The 15,293-nt window shown below is 49.1% G+C and overlaps 1 protein-coding gene across 1 annotated transcript; it reads left to right on the top strand.

Moving 5' to 3' along the window:
- The first annotated feature begins 4,224 nt into the window (after positions 1-4,224).
- Positions 4,225-5,627, top strand: LOC144167186 (uncharacterized). The gene has a single exon (XM_077696535.1). It carries the CDS (start codon positions 4,230-4,232, stop codon positions 5,445-5,447), a length of 1,218 nt encoding a protein of 405 aa, XP_077552661.1. The 5' UTR covers positions 4,225-4,229; the 3' UTR covers positions 5,448-5,627.
- Positions 5,628-15,293: the final 9,666 nt, after the last annotated feature.

Consider the following 15,293-nt stretch of genomic DNA (forward strand, 5'->3'; position numbering starts at 1 on the left):
CACCGAAAGACTGGCCTAGAAAAAGAGGAAGGCCGCTTATTTGATGGAGGGATGATATATGGAAAACCGGAAGCAAAGAATGCGCTGGAGCGGCGCTGGGAAAGAGCTGTTAAAGGTCGATGGGAGAGGCCTTCGTCCTGCAGTGTACCTAGTGGGCTGCTGCTGCTGATGATGATGATGCAACAGCGGGGTCTCCCACGAAGGGAGAGCGGTCGCCAGTACTGCTGCTTCTCCAGCCTTGCACCACTAAGCTGCGCCTTTTTTTTTTCTTTCATTATGAGCGGATCACTTCATAGTAGCACAATTTGTATTATAACTACACGACTTAGACGTCAAGCATTTCTCATTACTTACATACGCTTTCTGTAGTAGATTGCAAGATCAGTAGAGTCAAGATGAAAGTGTTTGCCCGTATGCATGGGACCTTTCCAGTGATGACCAGCGTCAAAGCTCCAGGAAATAAAAGTTGCCGCGCCTTTTATTTGAATTATCAAGTACCCTTTATGTTGGGTGCTACAATGATACCCTGCTGACGCCCCTTCATAGGGTGTAATGACTAATGATTTTTTTCAGCGAATTTTGCCGCTCGGTATAGAACCGAATCCCTTCTTCGGGATAGATCTGTGGTGGCGTGAACTTTCATCTAAATATGTATGCAATAAAACTTAACGCCATGTGGACTATGGTAACAGGTGCCCCAGCAGGGAAGTTTATGCTTTACTTGACACTCGTACATGTACAGCTGTAAGTAAACCTTTGCAAGGTTATCTGATAATAACAAGGATGCTTTTATATTCAGCCGGTAAACGATTAAGTTTGCAATGATACCAAAAAACGTACCTCCTTGGGGTTCTGCTCGGTACATGTATACATTATTAAGGTCCTTTTAATCGTCTGTTGTGGGAGGGGGGCCCTGGATGTGAGTCGCCCACAGGATTGGTAGGCCTGATGTATTTTTTTATCACGAATGTGTTTTATTTCCGGATACACGAAGATTTCAGTGACGTCATAGCCATCACGGAAAGGACGCTAGTAAAACGAAGCAAGCGGCCTGTAAAGGGTAACCCCTGCACAGGGGGTCTTCTTGCGGAAAAGCAACCTTTACCACTAAAGAGCCCGTTATACTTAGGGTTGTTCGTTTTCGGGTTTTTATATTTTACCCCGAACGTGTTTTATGCCCGGATACACAAAGATTTCACTGACGTCATATCTGTCACGGAAATGACGCCAGTACTCCTTTGACGAAGCGACCCGCCAGTAGGGCGTCGCTCGCCAAGCACACCCACAAGACTGACGCCGACCCGCAAATCATGCTCAGCTGCAATTTCATTGCACATTTCACTTTCGTGTTTTACCGATTCCTGTGACAGAGGAATCAATCACAGTTTTTTTCCTTTTCAATTTTGCCGTCTTTTTGTGGCAGTGGTGTTCGTGCTGGTGTACGCGTACCTCGTCGTGACGTTGGGAGTGCCCTTGCTCTACTTGGAGTTCTTCCTCGGCCAGTTCTGCGGGCAATCCATGCCGCAGGCCTTCGGGGGTTTCCCCATGGCCAAAGGTAGGCCACCTCTCCGAATTCACTGGCTTGTGGTGGACGCCTTTTACACCGCCGCAGCTAGTGTCACTAGATAAGATACAGAGTACCGTCACTGAGGCACGCAAGTGAGCAAAGGCGGCCATTTTGTTGTTTATCAGTGTTGCCAGATTGCCGCTTCTGCGGCCTCGCCGCCAACTTGGACGAGGTCGTTTGTAAACAACACTCCCTAAGACGCAGTAACACGGCCTCTTCGGACACACTTCAGCAGCTTGAATGCTGATAAGCGCGTTATCTTTGATTCGTGCGCATTCGGAATGACGCCAGTCGCGCGCAGTCGCAGAGCAGGCAGGGAAAGCTGAGACTACCGCAGCTGACCGACAAAAAACGCCTAAAAAACAAAATGGAGGCGCCCACGCAGTGTCGCACTGAAAACAAGTGTCACGTGATGCCAACTGACCAATGATCATGGCGGCGGCACGGAACAATAGGAGAAAAGAGTGCCGGTACTCCGTAACCTTATCTAGTGACACTAGCCGCAGCCAGCAAGCTTTTTCGATTGTTGTCCGTTTGATGCCAACTAACAGCATGATGAAAGTTCGGACGGGAGCGAGACAACGGGGCGGCGACAAATTCTCTTATTCTATGCCCTCCCCTCACTTTCAATGAATAAACTCCCCCTCTCCTCGAAGTACTGCAGTTTTCCTATTAGAGCGAGAGCGGACAGTAGCATATAACAGCGGCCACCTTTTCTCTGCGTTCGCGTGGATGACCGTCTGTTAATTACAAACGTAAAGCAAGCTTGTATTCAAGCCCGGACTTGAAAACCAATATCAGTAGTTCAGAAGCTTGGGGAATCAAAGCCATTTGCTTTACAGCAAGGAATCATAACCAGTCACCCGCTGGTCTTTGCTGATGAAAAGAATATTCGGGACATTTCAATTCAAGGCCTCTCAAAAGGCCGGGGAATGAATTACGGGACCCTTCAAACTTTTTAATATTGGAAAAGCGGAAGCATACTTGGGCGTTGTGTTTATCTGCTGCTGAACTCTTTGTTCTTCGCTGCCGCCCATGTCACCACTTGACCAGCCCACTCGACGGCACCCTCCGAGGATCACACAAGTTCACTAGCCGTCGCTGGTGTCACTAGACAAGGTTTCAGAGATCGGCAGTCTTTTCTCCTATTGTTTCATGCCGCCACCGTCGTCATTGGTCAGTTCGAATTTCGTGACATATGTTTACACTGCGACAGTTTATGGGCGCCGTCATTTTGTTGTTTATGCGTTGTATAGTCGGTCAACTCTGGTAGGCTTAGCTTGTCCTCCCTGCTCGCGGCTGCGCGCGGCTGACGTCGTTCCGAACGCGAATCAAAGATAACGCTTGTAGCAGCATTTCAGCAGCAGAAGCATGTCCGAATATGCCGTGTTGCTGTCTTCGGCAGTGTTGTTTACAAATGACCATGTCAAAGTTAGCGCTGAGGCCACAGAATTTGCCATCTGGCAACAGAGATAAACACCAAAATGGCCACAATTGCTGACACTTGCCTCATCTTATCTAGTGACACTAGTCCTCACTGGGAGCCACCTGTTCGCCCCAGTCGGCGTGTTCACCTGTGAAGGCGGCTCGGATACTGCGTGTGCGCCTGTGACCGTGCCTCTTTTGGCGTGGTTGCTTCTCTTTCTCGGTGCGGACCGCGTCGCCCTTCCGCAGAACCTTATTTAACCCATTGACAGCACTGCTGTTTTACTTTCTTGTGCACGGTCCCCCGATCGCGTCTTGCGCTCGGGTTGTCTGCGCTATTCGCTGTACCTTACAGTTTTGAAAAACGATATCCTTCCTTCGCCTACTATAAAACGGGAAAATTTTGGACTGTCTGCCTGTGCCTCTATTCAGCCGCCCTGCCTAACGTTAACGGATTCTCTAACGAGATGTTTGTGTAGGCAAATCATGACTAAACAACTGATTTGGGTGGAATTGTTCATACTTTTCAATATTTTTGAGCAAAAAGAAAACATTAGGCATACTCGAGGAACGACATCAATACGTAAGTGACATTTGCATTGCTGTTTCAATATAACATACATGGCTGCTTGATTTTTGCGGTAACGAATGAAAAGTAGGACGTGAAGAAAATGTTTTGACCTGAAGATACAAAAAGAGCTAGTGGCGCTCCCTTGCCGCAGTGTTCGAAATTCAACAGTAACAGAAGGTTACAGTAGATCGCGCGAGCATGGAACGCCGCACAATTTAATTGGCTTGAGCAAACCTCTAGCGTGTTTATCATGGCAGGGCCTTAAAGGGAGAGAAAGAGCGTGAGAAGTGGGCGCGAAAGAAAGAAAATGGCAGCATCTTCACTCCGTGGATGATGGCGAGGGTGCGGAGTACGGGGATACAAATGATATCCAAGTTGCGCCCCGAGTGACATCTGATTTGCGCCCCGACCGTCTTTCGATTTGAGCCGTGAGTGGCACCTTGATTACCCCTAAATGAAACTGCAACTCACGGCTCAAATCGAATCTCGCTTGATTTTCGCTTGATAATGGTGTGCGCACGGATGGGCGCGGACGGACATTGGGGGGTCCTAAGGTACCCCGCATCGTTACAGGCGAGGGAGTGAGCCTGTTGACTCTCGGGTGCCAACTCGCGGTCGTAGCCCAATGGGTTTCCACTTCCGGCCACCGCCGAGAGCGGACGCACGATGGAAAGCTCCGCCGGAGCAAGTTTTGCGGCCCTTGAGGGCCGCGGTTCCAGGGTTTCTGCTTCGGACAACGAAGGTTATCGAGTCATGCTGCCAAGTCTTCCTACAGGTCGTACAGTAGTTAATACAGTTTTTTTGCACGGTGACGTTGATGCCAGGCCTTACAGAGTTGAGGATTTTCGTGACGCGCTCGGTCATTTGGCACTGCTCCCGGACGTTATCGCTCTGGGGGCGTATCAAATGAATCACGTGTGGGCTGTCACATTCAAGAACGCTGAAGCGGTGAAGAAAATCCTCGCTATCACGGAAATGAAAGTGAAAGGTCGGCGCTGCTTGATTATCGACCCGACGAACCAGGATGTAAGGATCAAAATTCACTGGGTGTTGTACGGCGTGACCGACGAAGAAGTGCGCGTCGCCCTGGCCCCGTACGGCAAAGTGACTAACGTGACAAGAGAGCGCTGGCGCGTTCACGGTGTTGTTGACAAGGGATCGACGACTCGATTGGTAACGTTGCAGCTGAAGGCTGGTGATACAGTGGAGGACCTTCCCCATCAGCTTCGAATAGCCGGAGAACAGGCCCTCGTCGTGGTGCCTGGAAGGGCGCCTAAGTGTCTTCGCTGTCACACCACCGGGCATGTGCGTCGCGAGTGTCGCGTACCGCGTTGTGGACTTTGTCGTCGCTTCGGCCACGACGAGTCCAACTGCGTGCGCACTTACGCCAACGTAGCTGGACCCGGGGGGCACGAGGATATGTCCGAGTTCGTAATGGATCAGGCGGAGGCGGAAGACGTCGCCACGGTGGATGGCGACAAGGCGAAGAGGGATGAGACGCCCACTGAGGCGGACAACATCGAGCGCGACGTCGAGGCAATGCAAGGACAAGACGAACCAGGGCAATCAAAAGCGGCAGCTACTGAAGCAGCGCATGCCCCTGAAGATGAAGACGGCATCATGCATATACAGGCTGAAGAGCCGGGAAAAGGTGACGTCAAGGTCAAGAGGAGTGACGATGAGGGCAACGACGAAGCAGCTTCAAAGCGGCCGCGCAAAGAAAGAAAAGACACTGCGGGCACAAGGGCCGTCAACGTCAGCGAACAGACGACTGCGAAGGAGCCTTACGTGTGGCGTTCATCGCTTCACGTAAAGCCCAACGTCAACGCCGACAGGAAACTCGCTGCAACACCGCATTCACAGTGCAAAAATCGTGGGAAGTAGGCGGAACTCAGACTCCTGACAGTGGGCAGCTCCCGACGCTGGTTGTGTGGACGTGCATCAGTGTACTACCCCACGAGTATGGTGGACCGACGTGGAAAAAAAAAGAAAGCCCCTTCACAACAGTGATAGTGAATCCTTGTGTCGCCAAGCCAGAGCACGGATGTACGCACCGCTACCAACTGCAAGGTATGCGCAGTTCGAATTGGCTCGCTCGTAACTCGTAATGCCAGTGACGATTACGGAAGCCCTACGGGTCGCGACATTGAATGTGCGCGGTCTATCAGCGAGGCGCCGACAGTACCAGTTGAGCCGCCTGTCTCTTGAGGAAGGGCTAGACGTATTGGCTTTACAAGAGACTAAAGTAGCAACACAAGAGCAGGCCGATCGAATGGTGCAGCCGTTTACAGGACGTTACAATGTTTGTGTGTGTCACGCGGCTGGTACATCGGGGGGGTGCGCCCTTTTGTTTAGGAACAGCTTGGATATGCAAATCGAAGCCGTGTTGGTATGCGAAAGTGGTCGTTTGATTGTTGCTGATGTTTTGTTCAGTGGCTTAAGTTGGAGGTTCATCTGTGTCTATGCTCTAAATAATTCGAACGAGCGTGCAAACTTTTTTGAGCAGCTTGAAGGTTATTTCAAGTGTGATCGATTGATTGTGATACTGGGGGATTTCAACTGTGTATGTTCTGCACACGACCGCTCTACAAACGTGCCTGTGCGGGATAGGAGTGCCAACCTGCTTAGTCGACTGACCCAGGAGTGTCAAATCGAAGACGTGGGTTCTGTGTTTACACCCGGAACTGTGTGTAAATTCACTCACTTCCAACGCGAAAGCAATGCTAGACTAGATAGAGCATACGTGTCCATTGAACTGGTGCCGTCATGCAATAGCTATGACGTAAAACACGTATCTTTTACGGACCACAGCCTTGTGTTGTTTACGTTAGGCAGGAAAAAAGAAAGTGCAAAGTTCAATTGGAGCTTTGGAAATTTAATGAACGGTTGCTCGAGGATGGCGAGTTTGTGAAAAGCGTACAAAGTGAAATAGCGAAAATGTTGTCAGCAGTACCAGAAAGCTACTGCGTCGTGTGGGAAGAATTTAAAAGTCGCGTCAAAATGATTGCAATCGAAAGAGGAGGCAGTATCCGGCGCAGTGAACGGAAAGCCGAAAATGAACTACGTAAACAGCTTGACGAACTAATCAGCCTGGAGAACGAGCAGCCAGGAAAAAGGTTAGACGAAATAAGGGGTGTGAAAAATAAACTGGAAATAATGGACGACGTTAAGTACCGGGCGGCAATGATAAGAGCATGAGCGGAAAAACTGTGGGCTGGGAAGAAACCTAGCAAGCGTGCTTTAGGCGATGAAAAGAGATACGCAACAAAAAACGAAATAAAACAGATAAACTTCCGAAACGAAGCTACAGGTGACAAAGAAAGCATAGAAAGTGCATTCGTTGAGCACTACAGTAAATTGTTTGGGCGAGAGAGACTAATACAGCCTGGGTTTGCGAATTGTTTCCTGGCGCACATGCCGCGATTAGAAGACGACGTACGAACACGATTAGAGGAGCCAATCACGTTGCAGGAAATCGAAGCGGCAATTGACGAATTAGCGGCGGGAAAGTCACCAGGCCCTGACGGCCTGGGAGCAGCGTTTTATCGAGCCTTTAAGAAAGAATTGGCACTTATGGTGTACGCCGTGATCCGGGAAGCATACGAAAAGAAGCGACTACCGAAGTCTTTTCAAGTAGCACACACGGTCTTGATACCAAAAACCGACGACCCAGATAAGCTGTTGTGGGTGGGGTCATATCGCCCGATAAGCCTTACCAACGTGGATTACAAAATATTTACCAAAGTCTTAGCGAAAAGAATACAAACAGTTATCAAGGACTTAGTGGGGCCGCACCAGACATGCGGAATCAAGGGGCGTACCATTGCTACAAATATACACGTAGCGCGGAGTGTCCTTGAATGTGTTGACGCTTTCGAAAGCCGGGTAGCCATGCTCCAAATAGACTTAGCAAAGGCTTTCGATCTTGTTTCCCACGAAATCTTGTTTTCTGTGTTGGAATTTGTAAATTTAGGCACCACAATAATACAGGGTGTTAAGATGGCTTATTCCGATTGTGTTACACGGATTATGGTCAATAAAAACCTTACCGAAGGCATAAACGTCCGCTCCTCGGTAAGGCAACGGTGTCCGTTGAGCCCCTTGCTTTTTGCCCTGTACTTAGAGCCGTTCCTGTTGAGACTGATAAGAAATGAGAATATAAGCGGGTTTCGACTAGAGCAGGCTCAAGTTAAGGTTCTGGCCTACGCGGATGATATCGCAGTTTTCTGCACTGACAAAGAGAGCGTTGTAGAAGTGGTCAGTATTGCAGACTCCTTTTGCCGTCAAACTGGAAGTGAAATTAACTGGGAAAAATGTACTTGGTTTTGGCACGGCAACAGGGATTACACACCGCAACTTTTCGCTAATACACAGTGGACAGCCTTGCCTGGGCGGTATTTAGGGGTGCCCCTAGAACACTACGTAGACACTGCACAATACTGGATGGAAGAAATATAGAAGATAAAGGAAAAAACGGAAGGTTGGCAAGGTCGAGGCTTATCAGTGTTCACGCGGGCTACAGTATGTAACCTTTTTCTGACCGCTAAAGTCTGGTACGTGCTTCAAGTGCTGTGTATGACACGAGTGATTGTACAAAAACTGCTCAGGGCGTTTGCAGTGTTTATATGGGCATCAAGCTGGGAGAGGACCAGCCGAACCAATTTGTTTCGTTCGGTTAAGAGTGGGGGCCTCGGCTTGTCGCATTTGTTCATTCGCCAACTAGTGTCACGTTTTATGTTTCTCCGAGACCAGACGGACCTTTTTTTGCGCACAATAGTACAGGTGCGTCTTCGAAGATACCTCCCGGAATTTATAGTATCGACAGGTGGTGAGAGCGGTCGGGCCGTCAGAGGGTACCTCAGGGAGGTTGTCGTGGCTTTCCGGTTCCTAACAATCCGTTTTTCTATGGAGTATCTGAGTGCAGTAAATCGGAAAAAGTTGTATAGAGACCTTGTAGATACGTTGATGCCTGTGCCGCTTTACAGGTCGTTATACCAAGGCAATCCGGGCCAAGATGTCCTTAAGAGAGTTAAAAAGATGCCTGTAAGGCCTTGTGTAAAGTCCTTTTTCTTTAAACTGCACACAAATACTTTGACAGTAAGCACATGGATGGAGGAAAAAGGGTTCTTCGTTCCGTGGACCACAAATTGTAGACTGTGCCGGAAACCGGAAACCATAGAGCATGCATTTATTGAATGTTGGGATCCAATATTTCACTGGAATGTCTTGCAAAGGACACTTAAAAAGGAGTTGCCTATAACTCCACATGGTATACGGTACCTTCCCATAGAAAATGAAAATGGCGTACCTTATGACATGTTTATGCTGCTGGGACTGCACAGCCTGTGGAAGACCAGGATAGCGGTGGACAACGCAGATGTGAACGCTCGCCCTGTGCGCGAAAACTTCATTGAGAGCATTGCGTATATTCGCGATATTTTCGTGACCCAGGCTGAGCCGCCTGAGTGGACGGAAATTCTTGATGCTCTTGTATGTCTGAAAAAGTTTTGATGTCAATGATCAGCCAAAGATAGGCTGAAGTGTTTGTATTGAATATGTGTACTTTGTAGCAGGCAATAAAAAAAAAAGCGGTCGTAGCCCAATGGGTAAGATGACTGACACTAACTCTGTCTGGTCTACCATACGCAGGCTCGAATCCTGCCGGCGCCTGTGTGATTTTTTGCGATTGTAAATGCTATGCGCACGCACGCGGGCGGACATCGTGTGGTCCTAAGGTACTGCGCACATAAAAGAGGAATTTACGTGGCAGAGGACTATCGCTCTTCGAAGACATTTCAGCAAAGTTAGTAGATACGCGGCGAATCTTCGTACCTCGGGCATGCCAGCAGACACTTAGATCTAAGGCTTTCGCCAAAAATATTGGCCATGGTTTGAGATTTTCATGCCACCGCAAAGAGCGCCACAAAAATGGGTCGCCTGTTTGCTTGCTTCGCTGCAAATGTCGTCGTAAGACGACAGTGTTTTGCGGTCGCTGAAGGGTGGAAAACCGCGTGACCTGCCGCCGTCCTTTGCAGAGTTACAACTCAAGAACGGCACCACCTCATGTAGTGTATCACTCCGCCAAAGCGCCGGACCCGTGACGTCAGTGCGCGCGCGTTTTGAAAGGGGTTTGCTATGAATACGTGATATCGTCTGCCTTGTCTCACGCAGTTTGTTTGTCGTCCCAGGAGTCGTTTATAAGCATATAAAGTCCAAGATATCACGGGAACGCCTCACGCCATGTTCAAAATATTCCCAGTAACACCCTACTTGCGCAGCGCGGAGAAACATCCGGCTACGGTGATAAGGCACAGCGGCAACTTCCGGTGCCGTTCTTAAGTTCTCACCGAGTATATATGCACTCGGCACACAGTGTATGCAGTAATGCACCACTGAGTACAATTTCGTCGCCGCGTAATAAGAGAAAGGAAATGCGGATCGCCGAACGCACCGGCGAAGACACTTCTGTCTACAGAAGTGGCGCCACCTGGCACTGGCCCTGGGAACCCCGCGGGCTTGCGTACCCAGGGCCACTACCAGGTGGCGCCACCAGTTCATGAGCAATGCATTCGGCGTGCATTTTTCTACGGGCAGTTATGTTTTACAATGCCTGGGGCCCTATTTTCGACTGCACAAATTCCCGGGAAATCTGGAAATTTGCCGGAAGTCTTTTCTGATTGGCTTTGGCCACGTGCTTCCTGTTGACAAAGCCGTTGCCAGTGCTGTCGTCATTTTGACGTTTCATGACGTTTACTGTCAACAGTTCTACAGTTTGCCTTATTTCTCCCTACGTGAAGTGCACAATTCTTGGCCTGCAATGAAAAACTAGACTAACTACACCGGACATCACAACGCAAGCCTGTCTTCGCTATTCAACAACAATACTGCTTGTAATACACGTCCTCTCTGTGATTGGCTGAGAAGGTGTGACGTAATTTAAACAGTTGGCGGGACCGACGCGTTACGCTTTCGCAACTTAGCCTGCGTAAAAGTGACATAATGTTACGTAACAGCTTTGAAATGGGGGCTGCTTTTGCCGCGAAATAGTGCAAAAAATTTCCCCGACCTTCGGCACCTCGCATTGTCCGCGAATTTGCAGCAGGCGCAGTTTCGCATGCACGCGGTTTAAAGCATGTTTTCTACCGAAACAAATTATAGTTTCAACTGTTTCCAAGTCAGCGATCACGGAGCATACAAATAACGTGCAGTATTTTGCTTTTATGTTTGGTAATAAAATAAAAATGATTTGTTTGGCGTAACCGCAACATAAGAGGGCAGTACAAGCCTCTCCATGACAAAGAGAACCCAATGCATGGCATTTGTCCACACTACATGACACTCGTCCTAGTAAGCCGCTGGGTCACAAGATCTAACTCAAGAGAAGAATAACAAAGAAAAGTGACTCTTTTGTTCATTAGGGCGCTGATTGAAGTCCAGCTTGACGAATCAGTGCATCGGCGACATCGGTACGCTCCGCGGTTATCAGGCGTAGCACTTCGCTGCTTATTTGTCTACAAGCTATGGTCGCGGCCGTCTTTTTCTCTGATCACGTCATAAAACATAGCAGCAGACGATGGCGTGGTGGCTGTGACGGCCGGGAATGTGATAACGCAACAAAGCTTCCATTGAAGCAGAGAGCCCAAATATGTTACTAAAAGCGATTGAAATAAATAAATAATACGGTAAAAATTATGTGGTGTTCTTTAGCTCGACATCCGCCTTTCGCTCGGTTTTGGATCAACGTTACTCGATCGCCTTGTGGTGTTGACGCCAATTTTGGCCTGCAGAAATGTGTTTCTCTTTCCAGCCTCAGCTACCGTCTTATTTTTTTAGTACATGTCAAGTGTTTGTATATCTTTTATGCGCAATATTTGATACTTTGGGTGTGATGTTTATGAGTGAATCGTCAAATTACACTGCATCTCGCTAGAGCTATACGTGCATCACGTCACTGATTGCTTACGTCATGGAGAAAGATAAGGTTTCCGTTTCCTCCATGGCTTACGTTGTGCTTACGCAAAAATTATGGCGAATTTCCCGGCAATTTGTGCAGTCGAGAATAGGGCCCCTGTAGTGTTTCATTTGCAAGCGTAAAAATCAAGCATCCGTGAATTTTTGATAAAAGAATACTGCAAATATCACTTTAGTGATATTTGCAGTATTCCTTGTGATATATTGCAGTAAATATTTGCGGTATTTGCAGCAGTAGTAGTGATATGTTTTTCCTCAGATATGCATAACTTTTTGTTTTTGCTCAAAAATGTTGCCAGGTATGAACATCGCCACTAGACTTCGATGTTTAGAAATGGCGTTGTGTATTTAAACGTATCTTCCAATATCCTGGTTAACTTTTACCGGGCGAGTGAGTGTAGGGACATGCAGGCAGACAGACAAGATAGACAGTCAGACAGGCAGACCAAAGTTCCTGCATCCAAGTAGGACAGCAGAGACTGTCGTGTTTAAAATGTCTGTCGGCTTGCCTCCAGACCCGCGCTCATGAACGCATGATGAACAACCTACTGACTGCCGATAGCCGCAAAACTTCGACGTCAATGCCTCAGCACAATCTCCGGAGGGGCGTCTACGCGGGCTAACAGACATGCATGCACGCTGTGCGTGCACGCTCCCCCGTTGGTTCTTTTTGCTCTTTTTATAGCGACTGTTTGAATGCATATGCATAAATTATTGCCGTATGGTGACGATCGCAGTCTGTTAGGCCTTATCACCTTGGTGCAATAATGTGGCAAATATTTTTCTTTGAGTGGGGAATGCTCAGCCTTTCGTTATCCCCTTGAGCACATCTGCACTGTCGAAACCGGGAAAGAACTCGGTTAACCAGCTAACATTTGTCATTTGCCGGGTTTGCAGTAGGAAGCGCCTAAAACTGTGGTAAGAATTGAAACTGTCCCTGAATGGTGAATTTGAGATATTTTAGCCTGCCTTTCATAGGATTCATTTTTAAATGCGGAGCATTTCTTAGGCTCGCGATGTCACTCGTCGATGTTGTCGGCGCCGTCCACACGCTCACTGCGCATGCGCGTCGCGTCGAGCTGCAGGTGCGCGTCTCTCCCCCGTACCCTCCTCGCTCTCAACAACATGTGCGGCGGTGCGGGAGGAGCGCGTGTACCCCGTGCGCTCCGTCGCTCTCAACAGCTGCGGCGGTGCGGGGGGAGCGCGTCAGTGCGCGCATACGTCGTAGCTACCCGTGCGCTGCGTCGCGCTCAACCATGGAGGGAAAAAAAGCTTAGGAGAGGCCCCCAGCTATCCCCGCGCATTGGCAAAAGTGTGGAGGAAGTCACGTGTTTTCGGCGGCCATTGGAAGTCGCGTTAGCAACGGCGTCCTAGCAACAGCCCGCCCGCTGTTCGCCAGTCATGGAGGAAAGGCAGCGCCTGCCTTGTCGTCCGATTGCGAAGATTGCTGCTTCGCTTTGCTGCGCTGTGGTCTTGCGGAACTCGAAAAGGATGCTGCGAGTTGCGACAGCTGCGCCGATGTGAATATTTCATTTAATTTCTACTTGCAAGTGCACCTTGTACAGCGTCAAGCTTTTGCTCCGGTCGCGATCACGACGCGCCTATTGAAGTGCAGATATCGTGAACGCGCCGTCCCGTCGTACGCGCGGACACCCGTCTGGTAGATTTTCGGGAAGTGATACACGGTGTGCAGTACGTAGGCGACTTGCAACCGAACGATTCGCAACTCAATTTTTTGGTTATCGCCGCGGCATGTAGTTTGCTAGGCCGGCAATGCGCTGCAGTGCCTTTGCAACTGTTACAAGGTAGATTCCCAGTTGATATAATTCAATCGTCCTATTACCTTAGTAGGTGTCTGTCTGTTGACTGGAAGAGTGCTGGATCTGGAATCTGGATCTTTTTGTGGTCTCGCCCTGGATTTCGCTTAGCGCTTCATACTGCGAGGTTAGTGTATGAACGTTTTCAACTGATATCACCTTGAATTTATTGACACTGAGACAAGTTGAAACTTGGCGAAAAAAAGTTTATTGACGCCACCCACCCTCTCCTTTTTTTTACTCAATAAAACGTCTTGCCTCTTCCTCCTCCTCCTCCTTCGCAAAAAATTCTATCGAAGATTTGATTTGATTGATTGTAGGGTTTAACGCGCCGACGCAACGCAGGCGATGAGGCGCGCCGTAGTGGAGGGCTCCGGATTAATTTTGACCACCTGGGGATCTTTAACGTGCGCCGAAATCTCGTGCACACGGGCGTTTTTGCTTTTCGCCTCCATCAGAAAAGCGGCCGCCGCGGCCGGGAATCGAACCCGCGACCTCGTGCTCAGCAGCGCAACGCCTTAGCCACTGAGCCACCGCGGCGGTTCAATTCTATCGAAGGCACGCGAACAACGTTAAAAACATTCCACAATTTTTTAGCTCGAAATCTGCATGAAGTGCTGCTTACCTATATATATAGAACGGCCGTTTAATTGACTAGTCATCTCTGGGATTGCCAGTGAAACTGCAACGCAAACTTGGGCACTTTCCAGTCTGGTAGCCGCACGGCGTTCGCCCACTGTTTGCGGCGTTCTCCATCGCTTGGGAACGTATAAACGGCGGCGATTGCAAACAAAGGATGAATGCACACCAATGCACAGCAATACTTGTCAGCGGAATGATGCACTAACCGGTGGAAAGTGACGCCCAATTCCTTGGGTACCGATCGCGACTTGCAGCCTGGCACCGAGCATTGCGGCATTGTTAGAGCGAGCCGCTTCGCAAAACTACTGCGGCCACACTGAAGACGTGTAACGGTGTAACCGCGCGTTTAGGTTCACGGTCACGCGCTGCAAAACGGCCTTCTACCTGCCTATAAGCTGATTTCCGCCGGCTCGGCGCTGGCAGATGCAGACGACAAGAGAGGCGATACAGGACGGAGGAGGCGGAGAAGGTGTACCGAGAGAGAGGGAAAAAGAGTCCGCCATTCGACTTACAGAAATGGCGTTTCCGCTGTGCTTTGTGTGACGTCGGGGCCTCTCCTAAGCTTTTTTTTCCCTCCATGCGCTCAACAGTAACGTCGGCAGGGCGTGTACACGTGATAACGGCGTGGTGGGTGCGTGGAAAGTTCGCGCGCTTGTGTACGGAAGTGTGCGCATGCGCGTCTCTCCCCCGTACTCCTCTCCCTCGAACGCGGGCGGTGTGTATATAAGCGGCGGAGCGCGCGTTCGGAATTCAGTCAAGGGCGTCTTTGCTTGGCTTTCGCTTGACTCGACGCTTTGCTTGACGGCACCAAGCAATAAAGACAGACTCTAACTTTACACTCCTTCGCTTCTCCTTCATTCAATAAATAAGAATAATGAAGACGAAATAACAATTAAGCATTCCCAAACAATACCCAATTACTCAACATTCACGCGATACTCCCTCCACTCTGCGACGCATTTACTCGAGTTCCCCCCGTGGGAAGATGCGGGCGGGCTTTTTTAGTGCGTGAAACACCAGTGCGATAAGTTGTGAAGGAAGGGCGATGTTTACACACCTGCAAGTGAATCTCTTTTTGTCGGTGTCGCTGCATTTGACCGACTGTCACCGACACAGTTTAATTTGTTTGTAGCAGTCATGAAACAACCACAACCCTTAAGATATTCGTAAATGAAGCCTTGAAGAATTCTCGTAACTATGCTAAATACGTTGTCATGTCTATACTGAGTGAACAAATGAAGCAAAATAAGGGTGAACACTAGAACAAACTTGAGGATAAACTGGATTTTGGAGGGCATTT

This window comes from Haemaphysalis longicornis, unplaced genomic scaffold (genome assembly GCF_048455015.1).
Source record: "Haemaphysalis longicornis isolate Haplotype H1 unplaced genomic scaffold, Haemaphysalis longicornis Haplotype H1 scaffold_2, whole genome shotgun sequence".
NCBI lineage: Eukaryota > Metazoa > Arthropoda > Arachnida > Ixodida > Ixodidae > Haemaphysalis > Haemaphysalis longicornis.

Coding starts and splice junctions, on each gene's coding strand:
- LOC144167186 (XM_077696535.1), top strand. CDS start 4,230: ATGGAAAGCTCCGCCGGAGCAAGTTTTGCGGCCCTTGAGGGCCGCGGT.